Here is a 27,462-nt window from a genome sequence, read left to right on the forward strand (position 1 = left end):
CAAGCATATCCTTAAAAATTGGGACATTTCGATTTAAAAACCTATTGAATTTCGTATAATATACAATAAAAAAAAAACTGGGCGACATACATGCATATTCGCAAATTGGGGAATGAATCCTGATGAAAAATGAGACTATGATAAATGATAAATCAATTCGGGTATCAAATGGCTGGCTTATCATTTTCGTAGTAACTCACTCATTCGAACATGAGAATTTAGGAATTTTCTCCCAGTATCTCCGGCGCATTATGCAATATTTGATTTTACAAAGTCATTCCCGAATAAACTGGACTTGTCATCCCGTCCAATGCACATTTTTCATGTGTACACGTTCAAGTGTAGTATGCATGCATAACAAAAATCATGCAAAAAACGTATCATTATTCTCTCACTCAAGTCCAAGGTTGAGTTGAACATGTGAAAATAATCTCATACGCGTTTATACGTATCATATGAACACTTGAGTGATGTGATGATTCCAATGAAAATCATTCCGCAATTCAGTGCTTTGAAGCAGTTGTTTCTGCATTAAGTTAAGTCCTCTGCTGTTCATTTACATGTAAAAAACCTTTCAAAATTTCAAAAAACATTGGAAATCCTTCAATTACAAATTATTTTGTGCAAATTTTGAGTGCTAGAAAGCAGTTGTTGTTACATTCAATTAATTCATCGTGTTTTTTTAAAATATAAACATCTCTAGAAATTTCAAAATTTTGAAAAAATAATAATGTTCCTTCTTCTTTCTCTCTTGTCTGCGACTGGATTATCTACGACGACCCTGGTCACCATTTTTGCCCTCCTTCTGGGCACGTATTTCGTCCTTTTTCCTCAAATTAATCGGAAATGGCAGGAAAGGAAATGGTATGTAACTAACTCAATTTCGAAATTTTATAAAATTTTACATGCAAATTTTTATATGCAAAATGCAGGAAAAAGTGGTCAAACACTCCGAAAGATTTGGTCATTATGCATGCAATCTTTCGAGGAAGAACGGTCCCTCATCCTTCCCCATTCGTCCTGAAACTCGAAACGTATTTAAGAATGGCGAAAATTCCGTATAAAGTATTGGCAAATATTTACATTTATATTTTCGCAATATTTCGCGTAAACTAATTAAAACAAAATTTATTTATAGGCAGACATAAGTATTATTGACGCGTGGGGACCGAAATCCCGTTTTCCTTGGATTTCGATAAATGGACAGCATTTAGGAGATTCACAGCTTGCGATTGAATATCTTAACAAGTTTGTGGCCATAAGAAATATTTAATTGGTGTAATTTTTTCAAATACAAAATTTCCAATGGTGGGAAAATACTTTGTTAAAATATTTTGAGCTCCGTTCTTCCCAGGGTTTCGATTTCCGGAGGCTGTTACACCCACAAAAAGACGAAAATCTATATACGTGGAGAAGACAACAATCACACAAAAATACAGGTTTTGTCAAGAAATTAACTTTCTACCCCTGTCAAACTACTTTATTAAAAAAAAATCGTGGAAACATTGTATTTTGACAGGGATAACATAAAAGGTTAATGTCTTCAAAAAACATGATTTTTCCTGTTGTCTTCTCCACGTAGATTTTCTTCTTTTTGTGGGTCTAAAAACCCAGAAAAGAAATAAAAATCCAGTACGCTCAAAATACTGCATTTTGACAAACTATTTTGGCGAAAGTCGTAAAAAAATGTGTAATTCTATCTTCAATTTATTTTAATAATCTATTTTGATATTACACACGCGGTTTTGACATCTTATCTATCAGTCATCACATTAAAAACAATTACAATTCGCAAAATCTTTTCGGTGTCAAACTTTGTCACAAAAAAAAATCTTGAAAACAATATATTTTTGACCGCGATAGAAAAATATTTTCTTTATAAAACCTGTTTTTCCTAGCAAGTTGTATTTTTTACGTATATTTTCATCGTTTTGTGGGCGTAACAGTCCCGGAAATGTAAAGCCTGGGAACAACCGAGCTCCAAATACTGTATTTGACAAAGTAGTGTTTCCCACATTAAAAAAAATTACTTATAAATTTTGCACAACTTTTTTTTATTATTATATCGAAAAACTTGTCAGAATCAATTATTTTTCTATGAGATTCGTATTCAAATCTGGTTTTTACATGAAATTTTTTCGTTTTAAAATTCGTCCTGTGGAAAAGTTCGGTCGAATTTTTTAGTTAATTTATTTATGCGAAGAAATAAAAAAGATTATTTTTTATTTTTTATTTTTTGCTAGAAAATTTGAAGTAAAACTTGGTCACGAATATTCCAAGAGTGAGTTGGCTATCGGGGCCGTGGTGCGAGTTATGGTGGACGATCACTTGTTCTGGTCAGTATTTTGTTCCGTTAAAAAATCAATGTTTCAAAAATTTGCATAAAAATTTGCATATCAAGAATAACTCAAATCCGACAGGGCGATTCCGATGGAGCGATTCGTGTACGCTCCGTACCACCGACTTGCGGAAGTCATGGGGTCACACCTTCCCAAATGGGTGATTTGGATTTACTACAAAGTTTTACAGGGTCAGGTCATCAAAAGGTCGAAAGGTCACGGAATCGGGCTCAATCCGCAGGAGGAAGTCCAACGTTTGACCCAAGACGACTTAAAGGTATTCATTTTGAACGAAAACGGTCTTTTTTACCTGAGATAAATCTAAAGCTGTTAAATTTTGACTTCTTAAAATGTTTCTTGCCGGCGTCAAAACTTGCAAAATTTAAAGCATAGTAAGTTGCGTGTAGAATTTTTTTTGCAGAATCTTCTATATTGGATTTACATAATTTTTCGATTTTTTTTAAATTATAAAAAAATTGGCCTATTCATTTTCACCGAAAATGATCTTATCGACCTGAGACAATTTGAAGCTATTAAATTTTAAATTCTAAAAATATTTCTTGATGGCGTTAAAAGACATATAATAAAAATTATGTGCGCACATTATTAGTAAATTTTTACCGGGTTTTGACGCCATCAAAATTGTAACCAACTGCTGACACATGTTTCGAAATTATGCAATTCATTTTTAGCCAAAGGGATCATCTCATCTGAGAGAAATCTAAATCTGTTAAATTTTGCATTCCAAAAATGTTTCTTGACGGCGTCAAACCTCGTAAAAAATTTCAAAATATAAATTTGCGCACAGAATTTTTTTTCTGCAGAAACCTCTAGAAATCAGTGCACACACAATTATGAAACAATGTGCCTATTCGTTTTGAGGAAAAATATGAACCTGAAATAAATACAGAGATGTTTTTCATTCTAAATATTTCTAGACGGCGTCAAACTTCGTAAAAAAAGTTTCAAGTTTCAAAAACATTACAAATTTGCGCACAGAATTTTTGTGCAAAAACTTCTGTAGAAATTAGTACACACATTATTTTTCAAAATTATGAGAAAATTGGCATATAGATTTTCTCCAAGAATAAAAAATACGAATTATTTTGCATTCTAATGTTTCCTGAGGGAGTTAAAACTCGCAAAAAGTTTAAATTTTAAATTTGATTGATGTCCACATAGAAGATTTTATTTAATTATGAAAAAACTGACCTATTAATTTTCCGCTAAAACATAAGCTATGCACCTGAAATTAGGCTAAAGCTATTTTTGCATTATAAATGTTTATTGACGGCGTCATTCCTCGTAAAAAAATTAAGTTTGAAAAATATTACAAATTTGCATTTGCAGAATTTTTATTGCAGAAACTTAAATCAGCGCACAAGTTATTTTTCGAAATTATAGAAAACTTTACCCATTCATTTTCAGCAAAAATACGATTTGAAATAAATGTAACGAGCCTTTTCATTCTAAAAATGTTCCTTGACGGGGTTAAAACTCGCAAAAAATTTCAAGTTTCAAAGATATTACTAATTTGCATATATTTTTTTTCGTCTAAGTCTGTCTAAGGTGACTAATTATTTTCCAAAATTATGAAAAAGTTGGCCTATTCTTTTTCACCAAGATTGAAAAATACGAACCTGAAATAATTCCCACGATAGAATTTTGCATTCTAAGTTTCTTGTTAGTAATATTTAATCTTAAAATTTTTGCGGATTTTAGTGCCGTCTAAGTCTGTAAAAAGCTACTGACACATGTTTTTGAAATTATGAAAAATTCGCCTATTCATTTTTCAGCAAAAATGAACTTATCCACCTGAGATGAATCTAAAGCAGACTAAAGCTATTAAAATTCAGAAAATGTTTCTTGACGGCGTCAAACCTCGCAGAAAATCCACAAGTTTAAAAAATATTACAAATTTGCATTCAGAAATGTAAAGATATTTTGCATTCTAAATATTTCTTGACAACGTCAAACCTCTCAAAAAATTTAAAGTTTTTAAAATATTGCAAATTTGCACATAGAATTTGTCTTGCAGAATCTTCTGTAGAAATCGGCGCACAAATTTTTTTCTTCAAAAGTATGAAAAAATTGGCATATTCGTTTTCAGCAACAATATTATGTATCTGAAATAAATGTAAAGATAAGTATTTTGCATTCTAAATATTTCTTGACGGCGTTAAAACTTGCAAAAAAAATTAAACTTTAAATATTCGCAATGTTCGGGTGGTAGATTTTTGTTTTGCAGCATTAAGTCTGTACAAACCTGGCGACAAATTATTTTTCAAAGTTCTGAAAAATTGGCATGCCTGTTTTCATAAAAAAAATTAAAGTTTGTAAACACAGAATTTGGCAAATAATTTGTTTTATAGAAACTTCTGTAAAAATCGGGGCACAAATTCCTTTCTTCGAAATTACGAAAAAATTGGCTTATTTATTTTTAGAAAGAATAAATAAACCTAGCGATATTTTGCATTCTTTATGTTTCTGGACCGCGTTAAAACTCCCCAAAAAATTAAAGTTAGAAAAACATTACAAATTTGCGCACTTAATTTGTTTTGTAGAAACTTCTGTAGAAATCAGCGCTGATATTATTATTCGTAATTTTGAAAAAATTGGCCTATTTATTTCCTATCTCCAAAGACCAATTGACACACCTGAAATAAATTTAAAGTTATTCAATGTTGAATTATAAAAATGTTTCTTTACGGCGTCAAACCTCGCATAAAATTTTAAAACATTACAAATTTGCGCACAAAATTTGTTTTGCAGAAACTTCTGTAGAAATCGGGTTACAATTTTTTTTCTTCAAAAGTATGAAAAAATTGGCTTATTCGTTCGACGAAAAATATGTATCTGAAATAAATTTCAAAATATTTAACATTCTAAATCTTTCCTGACGGCGTTAAAACTCACAAAAAAATTGAAGTTTAAAAAATATTACAAATTTGCGCGCAGAATTTGTTTTGAAGAAACTTCTGTAGAAATCGGGGTACAAATTATTTTCTTCAAAATTACGAAAACAAGTTGGCTTATTTGTTTTTAGGAAGAATGTGAACTTGAAATAAACCTAAGGATATTTTGCATTCAAAATATTTCTTGAGGATGGTAAAACTTATAAAAAAAATTTGAGTTTCAATACGCGTACATAATTTTTTTTGAAAAATTAAGTCTGTAGACACCTTCTGATACATTATTTTTTCTAAATTATGAGAAAATTGGCCTATTATTTTCTCCAAGAATGAAAAATACGAACCAGAAAGAATGTTAACGAATTATTTCGCATTCTAATGCAAATTACAAATTGCAAATTTAAATGTGATTAATGTCCACATAGAAGGTTTTTAGAAAAAACTGACCTATTTATTTTCAGCCGGAATAATAATTTACAGACTTGACATAAGTCTGAAGCTATTTTTGTATTATAAATATTTTTTGATGGCGTTAAAACTATATAGCAAAAAAATTAAAGTTTGAAAAATATTACAAATTTTCACAGAATTTGTTTTCCATTCCAAATATTTCTTGAAACTCGCAAAAACAATAAACCTTCTGACAAATTATTTTTCCAAATTATGAGAAAATTGGCCTATTAATTTTCTCCAAGAATGAAAAATACGAACCTGAAGGAATGCTAACGAATTATTTTGCGTTCTAATGTTTTCTGAAAAACTCGGATAAAAATTTAAAGTTTAAATTTGATTAATGTCCGCATAGAAGATTTTTTTTAATTATGAAAAACTGGCATATTAATTTTCATCAGAAAAATTAGTTATAAACCTGAAATTAGTTTAAGGTATTTTTGCGTTATAAATGTTGCTTGACGGCGTTAAAACTTACAAAAAAATTAAATTTTAATAATAATTACCAATGTGTGCACAGCAATTTTTTGCAGATTTAAGTATGCAGAAATTCGCCGGCATCTTTTTTCAAGCTACGAAAAAATCATTTTCAGCAAGATTGCGACATTACAAATAAATTAATAGCTATTTGAACTTTAGAAATGATTCTTAACAGCGTCGTCAAACCTCGCAAAAAAATTTAAAGTTTCATTTTACGTACAGATTTTTTAAAGAATTAAATCTCTCGAAATCCTTCCGAATTTTTATTTTTCACAATTATGAAAAAATTGGCCTATTTATTTTTTACACAGAAAGAAAATTTCGAACCTGAAATAATTCTAAAGCTACTTTCCATTCTAAAAATGTTTCTTAACGGCGTTAGAACTCACAAAAAGTCTAAAGTTTAAATTTTCCTCACATAATTTTTGCAGCATGAAGTCTCCGAATTAGTTTTTCAAAATTATGACAAAAAACCTTGCCAAATTTCATACTAGATTTTTTTTACAAATTGTAAGTTGATTAAACAGTTTAAACATGCGCACAGATTTTTTTCAAAATTATAAGTCTCCCAGTCTCCGAATTAGTTTTTCAAAATTATGACAAAAAAAACCTTGCCAAATTTCATACTAGATTTTTTTTACAAATTGTAAGTTGATTAAACAGTTTAAACATGCGCACAGATTTTTTTTTACAGAATTATAAGTCTCCCATACACTTTTTTAAATAGTAAATTTCATTCTCGATTTTTTTTTTGCAAATTTAATTCGCTAATTTATTCTTTTCCAGCATCTCTCCACTATTCTCGGTCAGAGAAAGTTTCTCCTAGGCGAGTACCCATCTGAATACGACTGCACCGTATTTGGACATCTTGCCCAAGCCATGTGGGGTCTTCCGGGGTCCTCGTTTGAAAAAGCTGTCAAAGGTATAAATTTACATAATTTGCGCGAATTTATAATTTATTCATATAAATATTTTGTCTACAGTTAAACTAAAAATAATTTTTTTTTCAGAGGAATTTCCAAATTTAAAAGAGTACTGTTTAAGAATAAAGGAAACTTATTATCCCGACTGGGACGAGGTGGTGGACAAGTGAGAAGTGTATGCAAATATATATATGCAAATTCAATAGGTAAAAGTATTAAATATGTACTATTTTAATTAATAAATTAATAATCCTAATAATAATTTCAAAGATTTGCTGTGTAAATTAAATCAATATTTAATGCTTAATTATGAATTTCGGAATTCCTCCGAAGTTAGAACTGTCATTACTTAACTTTGCAAAATTAATGGTGTTTGCCATTTCATACTTTCCACCACATTTCAAAAACATACAACTCGTAATTTGCAGAATAAAGCAAATATTTGACATTTTACGTAATAATACGCAAAAACAAATAAATTCTGACATACTCTTCCCATAATTTTGTTTGCTTTAACAATTTCATGACATGAAATTCATGCATATCGCTAAAAAACGGGACTCGTTGTTATCATCACATTTGCATTAATTATGCTTGTCGAGTTTATGCTAAATTAATAAATTTATGCAATCGCTTAAAGGGTCAAAATGCATTCAAAATTTGTTAAATTTTTGAACATTAAGCTTTGATTTTTTTTTAGATAACGATGACCAATTTTTCGTATTTCATATTATGAAATGGTTACACTTTTTTATACACTATAAGAAATCCAGTATTTAAAAAATTAATACCAAGTCGTATCTATAAATGACTCTACCAAAGTGTTATTGATAAGTGATACCGTCTAGTAATAGCTCGGTATTAAAGTTTTATCATATCGGTAGCAATTTTTTTTACGGACCCGGTATACCAAGCAGTAGCAACTTTTATGCCGAGCAATCAATACACTCAAAATAAGGTAGTAATGAATCATTACCATGCGGAATGACTATGTGGCTCTACCACGTTGGTTACGATTTGTCGTAGAAATGGTAATAATAAGTTCAGGGAAATTCAAATTCATTACCAAATATTAAGGAAGTTAATACCATTATGTATTAAATTTGAATTTCCCTGAACTTATTATTACCATTTCTACTACAAATCGTAACCAACGTGGTAGAGCCACATAGTCATTCCGCATGGTAATGATTCATTACTACCTTATTTTACCTATTATAGGTAAAAATAATCAATTTTTCGCATTTCACATTTTTTAATGGTGTCACTTTTTTTATATGGAAAGTGCATTTTTATTACAACTTTCCCTCTAGAATGTGTAAACGTAAATATTTTGCTCGAAAATGTGCCTACATACGTACATTTCCTCCGTCGCACTTTCTCCTTTCAAATCCTCAAGGGCTTATTAGTTCAAAAGTACGTCACCCAAAAGACCAGAAATAGCTCCACTCACATTGGCCTTGCCTTTAGTTCCTGCTTTCTCTCACAGCACATTTTCCCATTTTGCTGTGTCTGAGAGAGCTCTCGGAAAAAAGGGTTAAACGTTCCCTACACCAAAAGCAAAGGGGTAAAAGCAACCTGTTATTACGAGTCAGAAAGACCAAAATGTGCATTCTGCTCAGTCGTGCAGTCTCAACAAAGACAGGATTGCTTGGCTATCGTGCAATGCAATTTTCACGATGGAGCCAGCAAACAAAATGTGATTCCAGAAATGTTAAAAAATTTGGTACATAAAATTTTTAGCTTTCTCCACAATTTTGTACAAAAATTTGGATTTATAACATGCAAAATACGCTCAAAACTTACCTCCTCGTAAAAAAATATCAAACTTATCAAGCCCAAAAATCAAAAAAAGATGTCACGATTCCTATCAAATCAAAAATCATTTTCAAAAATTGATACATAAAATTTTTACTTTCTCCGAAATTCCCCCAAATCTGCCAAATTTGGATTTGTAAAATTTCACGTTGTAAAAAATGATCCAAATTTATTACCAAGTGCAAAAAATATATGTCCGTATGGATGGATGGGACACTCTTTTTGGCCAAAATAATAGTCTGCACCTCGACTTACTCACTCTCACACATTCGATTGCGTACAAAATCCTTAGCCCACGTTATTTTTTAACAACTGCTCTACTGCTTGCGCTTTAAGGTGATCATTGGACATTGGACATTATCCTCTGTAAAACATCACTTTACATCCGACTGATCACACATCAAAAGTCTCTTCTGTGGATTGGATTGGATAGGATTCGCAATCGCGAAACTGTGTAATACCAACCAACGTGGGTTTGTCTGTCTCAAAGTTTAGCCAGAAATTCGCGAATACGTATTCGCAACTTACTTTAGCAAGAAAGTCGCAAGTACATATACATACGTATTCGCAACTTTTACACTAAAACAGTTCACAGTTAGTGGTTTCGAGGTACAGTTGCAGTCTTGCAGTCAGTCAGTTTAGTTTGCACAAATTTTGGCAGGTTTTTACACCCAGCAAGTTTCTTAGTGCGAATAATGTAACTGTGATATTTGCTACGGTGCATTACAAGAACCTTATCGTCCCAAGATAAGTCAAGCTTGAAACGTTACTGAAGTTGAAATTGTGTTGAAATATAGCTCATCAAACAAAGTGAGGTGAAAATTTCCGAAATTTGGTGCATTTCAAAGCCAAAATTGGAGAACGAAAAGGATTACGATTTATAAGGTGAGATTAGATAATTCCTTGATCCCCCGCAAAGTACAAAAAAAACATGACAAGGACAAATTTTAGCTTTTCAATTTTTATGAAACATAAATATTTCAAAATTTTGGACGATATTTTTCAATTTTATTTTTCTCAACCCATTTAAATAGTCAAACTATTAATACGTACATATTTACTTAAATAATATTGACAATCTGGATCTTGAAAGGACGAAAAACTTTGCAATTATGTATTTGGTGTACGTTTCCAGAAAATTTGACGTTTTCCAGTTTTTTCACGATACGTTTTTAATAAAATTTCAATTTTTTTAAGTTTCGAAATAGTAGTACTCTCAAACAATAAAGATTGACAATCCGGACCTTGAATTCGCGGAAACCTTGCAATTATTGCGGAATATTTTGGCGACAGCAAAATCAATGTACATAGATTTCCTCCCCCTTAATTATTCACCCAGTCGCATTTATTGGGCGAAAACTCCATCCATTTTGTTAATTTGACCGCATAAATCTTTAATTTGCGGTACTGCACGTGTATGTACGATTCGTAACTGCATATTACGTATACCAGGCTAGCTTATTCACCACTTGACCAACCAAACTGGTGAAATCTGATTAAAGCAAACCTTCATAATTGGCATAAATGTTTTGTTTTGCGTCCTTCCGTCGAAAATATGGATCGACAACGAGGAAGATAATCAGTGGCCGCGGAAGCCATGGGGACATTCTCATTGTAGGATGGGGGGAGGGAGGGGTTTATAAAACATGGGGAGATGATGCGGACATAAAATAACCGTGGGGGCATTGTCCCTCTGTCCCGATGAACACTTCCGCGGCCACTGACGATACATAAATGACCTGCAGTTGCGCATTATTGCAATTTCAATTAAAAAAAGTGATGGAGTGATACGTTGGTTTGGCCGAGTAATAAAAAATTTAAGGAAATTTTCTGTGGTTGGTTTGGTGTGATGAAAACAATAATAAGCAAAATATGTATACGATCGATACGATAAATCCTCCCTGACAGACAACGTCACGTCAGTAACGCATGTCGTCCTGCTGCTTAAAAGTTCATCCGAATGTCATTATGATGCTTGGTTACTCGTGCTGGCATTTAATTATTTTAGGCAGGCATTAACACAAACAGTGGCCGCGGAAGGGTGCGTGTGGACAGAGGGACGATGTCCCCACGGTTGTTCGGTGTCCGCATCATCTCCCCATTTTATATAAACCCCTCCCTCTCCAATATCCCGCAATATTAATGTCCCCACGGCTTCCGCGGCCACTGGGCATGCATAAACTGCATAATTTTGTCAGTAAAGCTCTAATTGATCCATGACCACCACCAGCACCGCACCATCGACTAACTGTCAATAACATAATAATTATTAATGAATAATTAAGCTAAAACCATCATAACAAGCACTGTTACGTGGGTAAAAAGCGTGCTGAAAAGTTCATCCGAATGTCATGTCATGATGCGAAATTTATGCATAATTTTGAGCGTTTTATTTTGTCACTAAAGTTCTAATTGATCCACGACCACCACCTTGTCAATCACGTAACAATTATGAATAATAATTATTAAGTATGCATAATAATTGAAGTAAAGCAAATATAAATAACTTGACACTGTTCAAATAATGAGCTCCACCCTTCCACTCAAACACACATAAATATTCATTGTAATACGCATTTGTCATCCCAAAATGGATATCCGCCATTCGCCCTTGAAATATGTAATGTACGTCACTTAATATTGCATAAGTTCGTCACTTTTATTTAATGACTAATTTAGGACTATGGATTAATCCACATATACATATTTGCATACGCAGATAGCAGAGATAACACTACACTGCAAAGTGCAAATAACTGGGGTAAAAGATTTAATCACCTCATATGCAAATAATTATGCACGTGCAAAAAAGTAAACTTGGTCTTGAAGTACATAACTAAAGTGTACTTGTTTGTACCGATGCCCTGAGAAAATTTAGGCATAAGTGCAAATAACTGGGTAAAAGATTTGGCCATGTGCAAATAATTATGCACGTGCAAAAAAGAAGTTGAACGTGGACTTGACGCAAATTTATCGCAGTTAAAGTTGTACGTGTTTGTACCGATGTCTTGGGGAAATTTAGGCATTTTTGGCACCCTTTTTTGCCCCCCCCCCCAGATTAAATTTATGGCATCAATATCAAGGTTAAAATAACGCAAAAAATGCCCTGCCATTTATTTGCAGGACCTTCTTATTATCTTTGCAAAAGTCTAATCATTAGTCGCTACTCAATCATCACTTTGTACACAAAGTTTGACATTGCATTAGGTAGGAAAGGACAAGGTAAAGCTTCTCTGCTCAAGGACCAGAGTCTGGTCACCAGACCACCCACGGTCTTCGCAACTAATTTTCTCCTGTCCTTTCTCATTTCTCTTCTATTGATCTACAGTAAGCAAAATAAATATTGGAATAGGTAGTAAAGCATTTGATGAAAAGATTCAGAGCCTGTCCTATTTACGAAAAATGACAAAAATGTCAAAGGTGCCAGTCAACTTGGTCTCTTTTTTTGCCAGCTTTATTTTTTGTTATGTAGAACATTTTGACAGCTTGTACATAGGTACAGTGTTATACATTTTTTTTAAAACCAAATTATGAATTTTTGAAAAATTGCGAATTCATAGTTTCATACAGTTTGTTTGTTATGATTTTTTTTTAATTTGCTCGATTTTTCGAAAATCTGTAAACTGAGAAGTTACTTACTGTGCAAAAAATCTAATCTATTCCGTTTCACTACGTCACAAGCATCATTTACAAGAATTCTGCTTAGATTGCATCCCTCAATAAAAAATGATGGCAAGATCGAGAGAAAGTCCATTTCTTTGTGGGCGGACACGAGAACCTTTCACTCATTTTATTATCGAACTTTTCTCTCCCCCGATCAATATATACTTTCCCCATGAAAGTGATGGCGACGATGGTGGTACTTAAAGAGAGAGCCAATTTTCCTATACATTTCCATTTATTGGCAGAGAAACAAACATCATTAACCAAAACTCGAGTGGGTGGACGGGAATTGGAATTTGTGGCAATTCTGACTTTCTCCCGGGTGTGAAAGCATTTACCACTTGACTTTCCTTAACTCGACTTGAGGGCAAAAATCAGAAAACTAAATTCAATTTCCTGATTTGATTTGATTTACTAACTTAATAATTCGGGTCATCATTCAATAAGACCAAATTGACAGACGGATTGGCTGGATGCATTAACCAAATAAACTAGAACGATATCACAAACAATGCATAATTGTCCGTTCCCCAGTGGCCGCGGAAGCCGTGAGGACATTAACATTGTAGGATAGGGGTAGGGACGGGTTCATATAACATGGGCAGATGATGCGGACATCGAACAACCGTGGGGACATTGTCCCTCTGTCCACACCCTTCTGCGGCCACTGTTTGCATTGCTATTTGTATTGTACCTAGTTTTAAATCATCAAGCTCTTTAAATCTGTGTCATGCTAGCTTATATATGCAAAATTTAAATGTACTCAAGTTCTGATTGATGATTGATTAAATAATAATTGCAGCGTAGTACTTTTTCATGTATGGAAATTAAATTGCTTTCCTGGTCGAATTTAGTTATGCAAAGGGGGCCATTGTACGTTACAAAATTCGTCCATTTCTGATGAATTGCATGTTATTCTTCCTTCTAAATAGTTTTATTGTGTTGCTAGTTAAATGCATCGTTTCGTGTCTATTATTACGGTTTAATAATAATACACGATAAATATCAGAGTGCAAAAAAGCAGGACAGTCCATTTGTCCATTCGACACCTCAATCATATACAATTCTGGCAATTTTGTCAACCTGTGTGCGGTTTTTTTTATCCGTCGTCAACGTCGTCGTTCTTGTGTGACACGATTTCCATCACGAAATATTACGAAAGGAATAAATAAAAAAGTACGAAAATCGATCTGCCAAAAATTGAAGTAAGTTTGTGAACAAAGCTTCATGCAAAAATCCTGCGGTTTCTAGTTTCTACATTGTCCTATAGAGAATTTGCAAAATTCCTGTAATTCTGCACATTTCTTTTGCAGGAAACAAATCCACCGGAAAATAGAGTTTCTTGTGCAAAATCTTGCGAAATTATATGTGTAGTGAATTTGCAAAAATCCCGTAACTCTGCACTTATCTATTTCTTGTGCAGAACCTGTTTTTCAAAAACAACTCCGCCCAAGAAATACGCCAATTTTCGTCAGATCGGTTTTTATTCCATTTTACTCACCAATTTTGGAAAATAGGCTGCCTTCTTGTCGTCAATTATTTGGTAAGCACAAAAGCCAAGTCAAATTAACGACAGTGGTGAGTCAAGGGCACAACGCACAAATTTCTAAATAGGTCATTTTACGAGGATGGAATTAGTGCCATCATTTTTTTAGGAGTACAAATATTCTTTGCTAAAAAAATGCATGCAATAATTTTGCATATTAGTCGCCTCTCACATGTGTATTTAGGCATCAATTTCGTGTCAATTCCACCACTCCAGTCTTATCATCGTGCATTAGGTACGTATGAATGAATACGATAAGAAATTAGCCTCCCAGCACGCATACGAACAACGACGATAAGTTTACGACATCATAACGCCACCATTTATTACATGATGATCTTACTTTACACGTGATGCAAGCCGTCTAACTCCAAATTTGTTGCATAATAATTCTGAATTTAAGCCAGTTTTTTGTCTACTCTGTGATACAACTTTCATTTTGCACATTTTTTGCCGTTGTGTTAAAGGGCGCACCAAAAAATGAATGAACTTTTGGCACATTCATTCATCCCCCCATGTTTTTGCCCCTTAATTAATACACAGCGGCCGCGGAAGGGTTGGTGGCGACAAAAGAGGGACAATGTCCCCACGGTTGTTCGATGTCCCCTCCCTGTTAATGTCCCCAGATGCCCCCCCAGCTTCCGCGGCCACTGTTATGTATGTACACAGCTTCTTGCAAAATTTGTGTGTAGCGTTGCAAGAACCAGTTTTTCTTGTGACAATAACATTCCATTTGTCATGTTAAGATTAATAATTCAGTTAAATATTTAGAGGTCGAGGACACTTTTTAGAGGAGGTGTCATGTCAGTTCATTTCTTGACTTTTTAATGGGTTTTCTGCCCATTTCACGGTGTAATTTTAAATTTTGGACGGCAGTCTTAAAAATCTAATCAGTCAGTAACAGCCTTAATTTCTTCCTGGCTGGGCTTTTTTCTTGGCGTTGTTTTGGTATGAAAATGCGAAACAGGGTTGTTTGTCACATTTCCAAAATAGTTTTTTTAACAGAGGTGGGCAAAATACATTATTTCTCAAAATATAATATATGTTCTTCCCAGGGTTTGGATTTCCGTGGCTGTTACACCCACAAAAAGACGAAAATCTACGTGGAGAAGGCACCAGTCAGTAGAAAATACGGGTTTTATGAAGAAATTAACTTTTTATCGTTGCTAAAATACATTGTTTTCATGATTTTTTTAAAAATAAAGTATTTTGACCGTAATAAAATGTTAATTTCTTCTTAAAACGTGTTTTCATAACGAATATGTGTAACATATTGATACATTTCAAAATTTAGAAATTGCATCAAGACTATGAAATGATTAATCTCAAATTCCTTAATTTTGGTACTTTATTTCGACGATTTCAAAATTTTCAGGGTATTTACTTTAATTTTTGGGTCTAGTAGGTTCGTTGTACTTTTGTACGTAAACATTGTTTTCATGACTGTTTCAAAATACAGTATTTTGACAACGGTAAAAAGTTAATTTCTTCATAAAACCCGTATTTTCGTACAATTTTTGTCTTTTTGTGGTTGTAATAACAGCCCCGAAAATACAAACCCTGGGAAGAACCCAGCTCAAAATACGTCACAAAGTATTTTGCCCACCTTTGTTCCATCTTACCAGGTTAAACATTCAGGTTATTGCGTTCAACTTTTGTACATTTGGATGTGGTCATTCACAAGTAAAATTGAAACAGAGTCTTGTTCCTCATCTCATAAAGGGCATCCCATATGTAAAGTGCAGATGGAAAAATGGCCCTCATTTTGTTGTAATTCAATTTTGTTCAAAGAAACCAAATTTACCCAAAAGCTTAGTGTTATTTTTATCGTTAAACAAATTTCCTATCACATTGCAACCTAGAGATATTAGGTTCTTCCGAGCCCCGCCGAAGAGTCGTTTTCACGACTTTGCTTCAATGTCCTTCGCGACTCTGGTCCAAACTTTCGAAATCTACGAACGGTTGCAAACTGTTTCTCTCGTTTGGAACATTGTCTTCGACAATTGGCCCCGAAATTTTCGATACCACGTGTTTGAGGTACATTTTTAGCGTTGTTTGATTTTTGTGTATCTTATCCAATGTGTTCGGGGGTATGAATAACCAAGATTTTCTTTTGAAAGATTGGCTTTGGCTTCAGTTTATCTTCGTATTTTACATCTGCTAGAGTGGTTGCATGAAAATATATACGATAGGGAACATAATCAGGGCCAATGGTCACTTAAATTTCATTATCAATAACCACGAGTTTGCTCGACCCTTTTTTGAAAATTTTTCTGCACGTTGTTTTAGCTCGCTGCTGCTGGGTCCGTACTTTTTTCGGTGCCGATTGCTTTATACAGCCTTTGATGCCTAAGGTATGAAGTTTAATTCGACATATCGTTGGAATCGATATCTTTTGTTTTGTGGATGATGCAGCCATGGAAGTGCGGGACGCTTTTTGAAGAGCTCTTTACTTTTCTCCAAATGTATTTTCGCCGATTGGGTAGCCGTCCGACTTGATTATTTTTTGCAAATCGTGTCACCGGCAAGCTCACATCTTGTAATTATCAGGTCAACAACGAATCTGCGTTTTCCTTGCCTGGCCAAGTGGTCAATCGTTTTCTTCCTATCACGCAGAGACGAATTTTCGTGCGAGTGAAAATCCACCTTTCTGAATTTTTAGATTCCGGCTCGCGTAATCCATAAACAAGATTTTTTGATCAAATCTGTTGTAAGGTTTCTTAATCTATATGCAATTACCTAAAAGATGAGTTATCTCTGACCAATTTTTTCCCGCCCATACCCTTAAAATTAATGGCTAACCGAGCTGCACTTTACATATGGTATGCCCTTTATATTATTTTCATACATATTACGTAATTTGTTGGCCCAGTCGTATCAGCATCATGGCACATTTAATGTGCCATGTACCGGCAGTGCAGACCGGATATGTCTGCCAAAAATTTGCCGACGATGATACGACACATCCGCAAAAAGAACACCCGTCTTGCACACACGTTACTTGGCAGGAGAACACATAAATTATTTGCGCACCTAAAATTGCATTCCACTAGCAAAAAATTTCGCAGACAATTAACTGAACATTGTTTCAGTATTTTTGCCAAGTAAAAAAATAATTGCGGGGTAAACTTAACTTTATTCAGGCAAAATTTGACCTTTGCTTATCAATCAAGAGATTAATTTAATGGTGTTCGGATCATAAATATGTGACATGAGACATCATTGAAATTCGCACTAACAAGAAAATTCGCACACAATTAAATAAACCCTGTTTCAGTATTTTTGCCAATTTGGCCAAGAAAAAATAATATAATTGCGGGGTTAAGCTTAACATTTTTCTGGCCAATTTGACCTTTGTTTATCAACTACGAATTCATTTACATAATGCTATTCGGGTCATATGACGTGCGAATTTACCTAAATTTGCACTACAAAAATTTCGCGCACAATTACAATTAAATGAACCCTGTCTCGCTATTTTTGCCAATTTTACCACTTACAAAAATAACTACGGGGTTAAACTTAACTTTATTCAGGCCAATTTGACCTTTGCTTATCACCCATTCATTTAATCGTATTCGGGTCATTCATATGACATCTGCGAAGCATTTCGACATTTCATGGTGATCAAGATCAAGTGATCTCAACCACATTTCAGTAGGCATATCCTTGATCATATGCAGGTGATTTTTTTGCACAGACCAGACACACAGACACACCTCCAAAAAATGTCCAGTTAATATTGCGTCGCACTGGATTTTTTTGCAAACCCCAGACGAACCATTGCAGATAACTGATGAGTGAGATACCAGGAAGAACAATTTACTAACTAACTAAAAAAGTCCGACGCAGTAGTTTGCATATTTACGTTGCAAAAATCTTACCCGTGGATGCCGGAGGTTGGGTCGCTGAAATGCGTAGTAGAAATTATTAGCACACAACAATAACAGATACATTTTATCTATTTAACCAGTAGTAGTGAGAAGTGACCTTGTCTCGGTAATGTGTTACACGAGATGTGCGAATTGCGAATGTTTGCCAAACCGGTCGACTGCATCGTTGTCTGGGTCGTCGGTTGTGGTTTCGTTTTGTTTAGTGATCCTGGACTGGAATTTGATCTAATCCAATCCATGTATGCAAATCTAGGTCAACCCAGTATAATAGCACCAGCAGCGCAATAATGTTTGTGAACGAAGGCTGTTTATATTAGCTTTTAAAATTTAGCGACATAACTACAAAGAAAGGCAAATGGTGGAATATAAAATATCCACATTTCAGTTTTTGTTTTACTCGCCAATTATTTTTTCGCACATAATTCCATCAAAATGATGATGCATGATTCGGTATGAGCGTGTTTAATTCTTAGAAAAAAATTCCCACAATATTTTAAATCTACACAATAGTTAAATTGGATTTAAATCGTTGTTTCCACTATTTTTCATACATACATATTTGCGAGAATGCACAATATTTAAATTGGTTTTATATAGTTGTTTTCACAATTTTCCTACCTATTTTTGCGAGGCAGGAAATGCAGGATGTTCGCCTAAATAAATTCAGTTCTACAAAAAAATATATTTTTTAATACGGTCAAATACACAAATTATGAAAACCTCTTTATCATTAGAAAGGATATCACCCATCAAAGCTCTCTCCTAAATATTTTCCATGAGAATTTCATACATACGCACAACCCGATCAATCCAATCTACCATCAACCATCCTCTCTCGAAACTTAATTAAGTATGAATTTAGTACTGCGAAAATGTGAATGACTCGCAAATTGGCAGAAAGCGAGAGATAATAAAGACTGAATATTAAAGAAGCACCCATACCAACGAGAAACCGAGGTCACATTGACGCTGAATGGGCTTTCCATCCACTTTTTGCGCTGTTTAGTTAGTTAGTAAATCTGACCGTGTAGAGTGTGCTTGACTGACTAAAAACTATCAGTCTCAGTACCATTTCAGTTGACAGATCGGCAGCATTATGTAAAAGCTCCGTCTTAATTTTAAGAATTTTGTGGAAATTCTCTGAAAATTGGTGTGTTTTACATACAATCTGCGCTTAATTTTGTGTCGTCGTTACCCAATTTTGGTGTTCACCTTCCCCAAGGGTATGCAATTTTCTGTCCAATTTTCCTCCACTTAATTAGATATGTGCCAGGCATTTTCGTACTAATTATCAACGCATCTTAATTCAAGATCGCTTATTACATATTCTTAAGCACGAGTTGAGTCTGTGATCAGAAAACTAATTAGTTAGTAGCACTAATTTAGTGCCATGCAGTATTACATTGCGACACTTTTGCTTGTCTTGTGCTGGTGTGATACATAATAAATCATTACATTTTGTACATTGTTCTTGGCGAATGAATTAAGATTTTACTCACTTATAAAGTCATTCTTTCTGCTGATGGTTAATATGTAATGGTAGATAAATATGCACCATCAAAAAATTTAGGTAATACATTTATTGTTCCTTTGTATTCATACACAAATATTATATTGGGTTCATGTTACGCAATACCAGCACCACCACCACTACCAAATTATGTACAATGTGTTACCTTCTTCCACTTTTAATAGGTATATAAATTGTACCAGATATTACACACTTACTTTATTCACTTGAGATTATATGTGCATGCCATACAGCAAGTTAACTTATTTAGTGGATCGTACGATTGATCAGTGGCCGCGGAAGTGTGGGGACAAAAGAGGGACAATGTCTCCACGGTTATTCGATGTCCACTTCATTTGTCCATCTTATATCAACCCCTCCTTCCCCCATCATACAATGTTAATGTCCCCCGATGTCCCCACGGCCACTGGGCGAATTCATCCTGCTCAAATGTATGAACATGACGCAGTGACCGCGGAAGCGTGGGGACAGAGGGACAATGTCCCCACAGTTATTTGATATCCGCATCATCTCCCCGTGTTAAATAAACCCTTGCCTCCACCCATCCTACAATGTTAACGTCCCCACATGTCCCCCGCCGGCTTCCGCGGCCACTGCAACGTACGTATTGATTGAGCATGAATAAGCAAAAAGAAGAAACCATACTAAAAAGGGAATAAAGTATCAAAAAGTTTCATTTTTTTTGTCATTGTATTCAAACCACGATTGCTTACTTACTTATTCATGCTTTTGTCGTAATGTTATCCATTACTCTACTTTTTTCTTTCCTCTTTTTTGTATATGTGATGAATGACAATCGTAGCAGTTTATGCAATCTTTGAGGCTAGAATTCGTGCCTGATTTTGTTAGAAATCTGGATACAATGTTGACAACGCGACTTTCTAGTCCCTCTACGAATTAATAAATTGGGCAGAATTGTAGTTATCCATGCGATACAAAAGTTGATAAGTTCAGTTGGTTATCGACGCTGTACACGATAAGGTAAATGGATTTTTTTAAACTGGGCAAAATAATCCATGAAAGTTGTGCTTTTTTTACGCCAATCTACATTTTCTCACAGTTTTTGTTATTTAAAAGTGTGTTAGATTCATGAGTGCATCTTCGTAAGTTTAGCAAAATATTTACAACTTTTACACAACATTTTCTGTAATTTGCATATTGCAAATATTTTTGCATTGTAAAATCATTTTTTTGCCAGTTACATACATACATCAGAGCAAATCTTTGAATGCCTGCCTGATTTTGTTATTATTTAGTTAGAAATCTGGCTGGATAGAATGTTGACAACATGACTTTCTAGTCGGATAAGCAATTAATAAATGTAGTTATCCATGCAGTACAACAAAGTACAACAAAGTTGACAAGTTCAGTTGGTTATCGATGCTGGACAAGATAAGGTAAATCGGCAAAATATTTCGTAAACTTGGACGCCAATCTAAATTTTCTCACAGATTTTGATATTTAAAATTTTGTTAGATCATGAAAGCGTATGTAAGTTTAGCAAAATATTCACAACTTTAGCAAAACATTTTCTGTAATTTGCATATTGAAAATATTTTTGCACTTGTAAAATCATTTTTTTGCCAGTTACATAATACATCGGAGCAGTTCATGCAATCTTTGAGACTGGAATGCGTGCCTGATTTTGTTATTATTTAGTCAGAAATCTTGATACAATGTTGTCAACATGACTTTCTAATCCCTCTACGAATTAATAACTTTGGTAGTGTTGTACTTATCGAGGCCGTAAAAAGTTGACAAGTTCAGTTGGTTATCGACACTGTACAAGATAAGGTCAATTGGCAAAATATTTCGTAAAGTTGAACGCCGATTTAAATTTACTCACAGTTTTTAATATATGAAATACTGTTAGATCGAAATTCTGAGTACATTAATTTTGCAAAATATTTACAAACTTAACAAACTATGTTCTGTAATTTGCATATTGCAAATATTTTTGCATTGTTTCTTATTTATGCAATCTTTAAGACTAGAATTTGTGTGCGTGATTTCGTTATTATTTAATTAAAAATCTGGCTGGAATGTTGACATGGCATGACTTTCTAGTCTGATAAGGAATTAATAAATTAGGCAGAATTGTGGTTATCCAGGCAGTAAAAACTTGACAAGTTTAGTTGGTTATCGACACTGTGCAGGATAAGGTAGATGGGTTTTAAGCTGGGCAAAATAGTAAGTGCTGGACGCCGATCTTAATTTTCTCACAGTATTTTATACGTAAAATTGTATTAGATCAAACATTCCTTAATATCAGTTTAACAAAATATTTTCTGTAATTTGCATATTGCATATTGCACTTGGTTATCGACGCTGTGCAAGATAAGGTAAATGGATTTTAAATTGGGCAAATATTGTGCCTGCTGGACGCCAATAAATCTAAATTTTTGTCAAATTGATATTGTTAAAAGTATGCCAGATAGTCATTGTGTGTCCAATAAATTTTGCAAATATTTGCAAATTTAGGTAATTTCATTTTTTGCAAATTGTGTCTACCTACAATATTCGCAAATATTTTTGCATTATAAAATAAGTTTTAAGTATTTGTATCAAAAGAGCAAAATATTTCATGAAAATTGTCCATGCTGGACGCCAATCAAAATTATCTCAAAATTGTGTGAGATGACAAATTTTGCAAATTCTTACTACTCCGTAAATTGCATGTCGTCAAAATTGCCCTGGACGCCAATTTAAATTTATCACAGTTTTAGATATTTTAAAGTGTAAAGCAGATTCTAGCCATGTTCTGAATTCAGATAATCAGATCATTAGGAAATTTTTGCAAAATATTAATTTTCTGCGTATACAATTTTGCAAATATTTTTGCATCAAAAACTAATTTTTTAGTATCTTATATCAAAAGGACAAAATATTTCGTGAAAATTGTCCATGCTGGACGCCAATCTAAATTTTTTCACAGTTTTGGATATTTCAAAGTGTCAGCAGACTAAAAAAAAAATTTCGTTGGAAATCGTTGGAAATTTTGATAATAATTTTCTGTGTGTACAATATATTGCAAATATTTTTGCAAATATGAAAAAATAATTGCACACCATCATGTGATCAAGATCCTGCATTGCCCATCCATCGGTTCACTACAGTTCCTCAAATTTTGTTTTCTTGTGGCTCGACTGACGTACATATAAGCAAAACCAGTATTTAATTTGAGACAGGTGTGCTGCTTGCAGGTGCTGTTAGTAAATTTTTAACTTAATTGGACTGAGAAGTAGAAGTTCAAATCAACTCCTACCTCCACGTAACGTATTTCATTCAACATGCACAAGGAACGTGAACATTTTAAGTAGCAATTTTGTGCTAGATTAAGAAATCAGAAATATTTCTTTGTTTTGGCCTCAAAATAAATAATTCTCAAAATTTCTACATGCGTTGGAAGGTAAATCAGCAGTTCTTTAATAGTAAATCGACTGTAAAGTGTAGAAATTAGGGTTGATGGCGACATTTGTGTGTAAATTTTGAAAATTTTTGAAATCTGTGCAAGAATTTACTATTTATTTTGCCCAAATTTACGGTGGAAGGTAAAACAGTTTGAAAGTAGCAGTTTTTCGATAATAAATCGACTATAAAGTGTAGAAATGAGGGTTTATGGAGACATTTGTGTGTAAATTTTGAAAATGTTTGAAACCTTGCAAGAAGTTATTACTTATTTAAGCCCAAAATAATTCCCAAAATTTATATTTAAGAACTAAACACGGTGGAACGTGGAAGGTAAAATAGTTCAGTTTTTCGATGATAAATCGGTCGTAAAGTGTACAATGGCGACATTTTTGTGTAAATTGAAAATTTTTGAAATCCACGTTTCACCATGGCGTCATTTACCTTGTCACTGACGGCCTAAAAAATCTACCCCGTTTCCCGTACAAATATTTACTTTCCCGATAATCTAGCTAAAAAAAATCAAAATTTATAATTAATTACTTGATTTATTTCTGGTTTTATAGTTGGAGAGCAAACACAAATCTAAATCAGACGTTCGGGACCAAGACTTCCTTCCCTCGACGAGAAGTCAAGTCAGTCACTCCCCCAACGTTTAAATCCCCCTAAATAAATATTCCTCGAATAAATATGTCGCGACAACCACGACGCTTCCCAGGAGGAGAGGTTAGTTAGTTAATAGTCTTAATTAATTATATAAAATCTACCTTTAAATATTAATTAATTAACTATTTTTTGCAGTACGGAGAGCTGGAAAGTTTCTTAGAATCTTTTGAAGCTGAGGGAGCCAGACGACGTAGAATAGTTGTAAATTCAGCAGATGGTTGTCCTTCCGGCGACCTGCTGCCCATCAGAAGGCCGAGCGATGCGTAAGTAGCGAAGCGTCATTTAATTTTAATTCATGTTTAATTACGTAAAAAATTAACCAGTATTTTAAAATTTATTTACTTATCCAGAGAGGAATTTAGCGTATCTTTACTTCGAAATAAGTTGGGCGAGCTACGGTCAACCCTGGATTTGCCGCTGATTCCAGATTTCTTAAGGGATGATGACGACGAAGAATTAGAAGAAGGTTTGGGACTCACACTTCCGGCCACGCCGTTGGATTCGTCACCGTCAGATTCAGAGGTACTAACGATCAATTTCGCCAATTGGCAAAAATATGGAAATTTCATGCAATTCCTAAAATTTTCTTCTTCTCCAGGTCGATCCCGAACTACTCAATCAAGAAGAAGAGGAGGAGGAGTACGATTTCTGTCTGCCTCAATTATCTCATGCGACCGAGCAGGTGGAAGAATTCGCGAGGAAAGTTTGGGCCGCTGGGTGGAACGTTTGTCACTTTAGAGTAAGAATTTAACACGTATATTCGAAAATTCCTGGAAATATTGGAGAAAAATGTATAAAAATTTCCCTGCAGTAATTCCTCAGTTTAAATCTTGACCTGCGGTCAATCCAGGCCAAAAACGATGTATTAATAAAACTTCAATTTGAATTGTGCAGGCTCTCCCTAATTGGCTGCAAGATAATGACTTTCTCGTTCGAGGGCACAGACCACCATTGCCCTGTGTTAAGGAATGTTTTAAAAGTATTTTCCGGATTCACACAGAGGTTTGTACATTCATATTTACCAAAAATACTTCTTTAGTTTCGTGAGAAATTGTTTCGTAATTAATAATTTGCTTATGATGGTGGTTTGATTTGATTTGTTACTTTCAGACTATGAATATATGGACACATCTCTTAGGAGCGTTGGCGTTTTTGGGTGTAGCAATCTATTTCCTAACTAGACCTTCAGGTGTGAAGAATAATAATGCTTTTATACCCGTAAAAATCTGTACAAATTACAAATTTTGTCTTTTCTTCCCACAGTCGAGATTCAACTTCAGGAGAAACTAGTTTTCACAGCCTTCTTCGCAGGGGCCATTGCTTGTCTCGGATTGTCCGCTGCGTTCCATACGGTAAATTTTAATCGATTAGTGTATCTATCTTTAAATATGCAATTACTAAATAAATGTGTTTCTATTGCAGCTTCATTGTCACTCTGAGTTTGTTGGAAAACTGTTCAGCAAGTGAGTAACACTATTTTTGAAATATTTTTGAATAATTTTTTCGGTGTGTTTTGTAAATTACTAATTAATTCTTCATTATTCTTATAGACTGGACTACGTAGGAATCGCATTACTAATTATGGGATCCTTCTTCCCTTGGTTGTATTATGGATTTTACTGTGAAAAATCACTCCAAATATTCTATTTGAGTGTAACCTTCGTTCTCGGACTGGCTGCAATTGTTAGTTATTTCAACCCCAAATTGATCCTCCTTCATACATAAAACACATTAATAATTAATTAATATTAAAGGTTGTATCGCTGTGGGACAAGTTTGGCGAGCCAAGACTTCGACCCCTGCGTGCCGGATTGTTTGCCGGTTTCGGGCTCAGCGGAGTAATTCCTGCGATCCATTATGCTCTGGCTAAAGGATGGTAAGAAACTGTCACTTATCATAGGCTTCGTTTCTTCCGGGTTTGCCACATTTCTTGCACTGCAAAGCAAGAAATGCAAGAAATGCGAGCTGCCAGAAATTGGGAGAAAGTGCGAGAAATCTGCGCTTCGCCGTATGTAGTATTTGCAGCGGCGGGACGTAGTTTCTAGTGCCTTGCATTTTTTGCGGGTCAACATATTCACCTGCAAGAAACCACTTTCTCCTTCCCGTTATTTCTTGCACGTGGTGACTTGCACCCGAAACAGTAGAAACGATACGATTTTCCAGAAAATTTATATAAAAAATAACGAATTATCATTAATTATTCCAGGATCCACGCAATTTCAAAAGCATCTCTCGGCTGGTTGATTCTCATGGGAAGCCTCTACGTTCTGGGCGCTATAGTTTACGCCTCTAGAATTCCGGAGCGCTGGTTCCCAGGAAAATGTGATATTTGGGTAGGTCAAATCAAAATTTTCAAAATTCTTTCTTTCCAAAGTCAAAATTGACTTAATTTTTTTCTTTTTTCTACAGGGTCACAGTCACCAATTGTTCCACGTCTTAGTCATCGCCGCAGCTTTTGTACATTACCACGGAATTTCGGAGATGGCCATGCATCGCTTAGCCTATGGCGAATGCGAAGATCATCCGTACGAAGCAGTATCCTGGTTCTCATAAATAAGATGGCAAAATCCCTCTTACAAGAAAAGTCTCTCGTCGTGTACGTCAATATTTAGTAGGTCGCAAGACTGATAATTATGTTAATTATTATAAATATAAATCACCCGCAAGGACAACAAAATCAAAAAAATAAAACTTATCTCCCACCGACGAACATCACTAGAAATTTTTGCAAATTTCACAGTGACGACAAAAAAATAGAACCTGATAAAATTAAGAAGATTACTTATCTGCTGAGGAGGTTATCAAAATCTTCAGTGTCCGCGGAAGCGTGGGGGCAATATCCCAGGGTTATTATATGTCCCCATCATCTCCCCATGTTATATAAACCCCTCCCTCCCCCTATCCTACAATGTTAATGTCCCCAGATGTCCCCACGGCTTCCGCAGCCACTGAAAATCTTCGGGAATTGTTTTAAAAAATTATCAAAATTCAACCTAAATATATGTACAACACAGTTAAACAATTATGAAAAAATTTAATAATCTGTGTAAACTTTAAGTGTTTTTTTGTAAATTTACGAAATGGTACTATTTACTCAGCTCTTAATTGATTTATAACCATCAACATCACGTTACATCACATTACGTATCGTAGAATTAAGTTTATTTGCAGTCACGTGTCACGTCAGTTGACATGTTATTTTTCAGTTCCTACATGTTAAAATAAGTATACCGCAATTTTGTCAGTACACAATTTTTGTTCGTGGATATGAATATAATTACAAAATTGACAGCTATTTAGTAAATAAGTTTCCGAAAAACCCAGAAAACAAAACCACCGTGATAATAATTTGGCTTGTTTTTTTCTCGTTTTTGTAAAAGTTTACTGATTTAGTTTCGCCCAATAATAAATAATTACTTATAAAAATTATACACGGCAAATTTTGGGCATCGTATTTATGTATTTACTAAATACGATGGAGTATGTTAAATATAATATAACAAAAGGGAATTAGATAATAGATAAGATAAGTGTATGTCACTACTCAAAAATAGAAGAATAGTCATAAAATAAAGGAAACAAATCAAGTAAAAAATCTACATAAATTTTGATTTTTTTCATTCGATTACATAATTATTTCATAAAAACAAGGGGACAATTTATTATTTCGCAAAATTTCGGGTTTATCTTGCCAGATTACGTAAAACCTCATGAAATACCAAAAATTATAGAAAATCAACCACTTATAACTTCCTAATTCCGGAAGCATATTTTTGAAATAAGTACTATGCCACCAGTCAAGAAATACAGGAATAGAATAGTCATAAAATAAA

General features: G+C 34.1%; 2 protein-coding genes and 1 long non-coding RNA gene across 6 annotated transcripts; 2 read left to right on the plus strand and 1 right to left on the minus strand.

Moving 5' to 3' along the window:
• The first annotated feature begins 90 nt into the window (after positions 1–90).
• Positions 91–7,579, plus strand: LOC110854027 (failed axon connections homolog). The gene is made up of 7 exons (XM_022102421.2): positions 91–864; positions 933–1,065; positions 1,139–1,248; positions 2,244–2,336; positions 2,421–2,616; positions 6,968–7,103; positions 7,192–7,579. The coding sequence occupies exons 1-7, from the start codon at positions 731–733 to the stop codon at positions 7,272–7,274; spliced, it is 885 nt and encodes a 294-aa protein (XP_021958113.1). The 5' UTR covers positions 91–730; the 3' UTR covers positions 7,275–7,579.
• On the minus strand, positions 3,677–9,303 carry LOC110854028. The gene is made up of 3 exons (XR_002548292.2): positions 9,099–9,303; positions 8,911–8,971; positions 3,677–7,094 (listed from the first exon to the last, which is right to left on the minus strand). It is a non-coding gene; the product is annotated as an uncharacterized LOC110854028 (long non-coding RNA).
• Positions 9,304–9,313: 10 nt separating this feature from the next.
• Positions 9,314–27,228, plus strand: LOC110854024 (adiponectin receptor protein). Of its 4 annotated transcripts, XM_022102416.2 has the most exons (14): positions 9,314–9,807; positions 16,421–16,485; positions 23,530–23,689; positions 23,765–23,892; positions 23,980–24,151; positions 24,228–24,368; positions 24,524–24,631; positions 24,740–24,818; positions 24,893–24,981; positions 25,052–25,092; positions 25,180–25,312; positions 25,384–25,505; positions 25,836–25,962; positions 26,039–27,228. In XM_022102416.2, exons 3-14 carry the CDS (start codon positions 23,654–23,656, stop codon positions 26,180–26,182), a joined length of 1,320 nt encoding a protein of 439 aa, XP_021958108.1. In that variant the 5' UTR covers positions 9,314–9,807; positions 16,421–16,485; positions 23,530–23,653; the 3' UTR covers positions 26,183–27,228. The 4 variants fall into 4 exon arrangements, with proteins under 4 accessions (XP_021958108.1, XP_021958106.1, XP_021958107.1 ...); XM_022102414.2 differs by lacking the exon at positions 16,421–16,485; XM_022102415.2 differs by lacking the exons at positions 9,314–9,807; positions 16,421–16,485 and adding an exon at positions 19,092–19,247.
• The last annotated feature ends 234 nt before the right edge of the window (positions 27,229–27,462 follow it).

The sequence above is a fragment of the Folsomia candida genome, unplaced genomic scaffold (assembly GCF_002217175.1).
Source record: "Folsomia candida strain VU population unplaced genomic scaffold, ASM221717v1 Fcan01_Sc009, whole genome shotgun sequence".
NCBI lineage: Eukaryota > Metazoa > Arthropoda > Collembola > Entomobryomorpha > Isotomidae > Folsomia > Folsomia candida.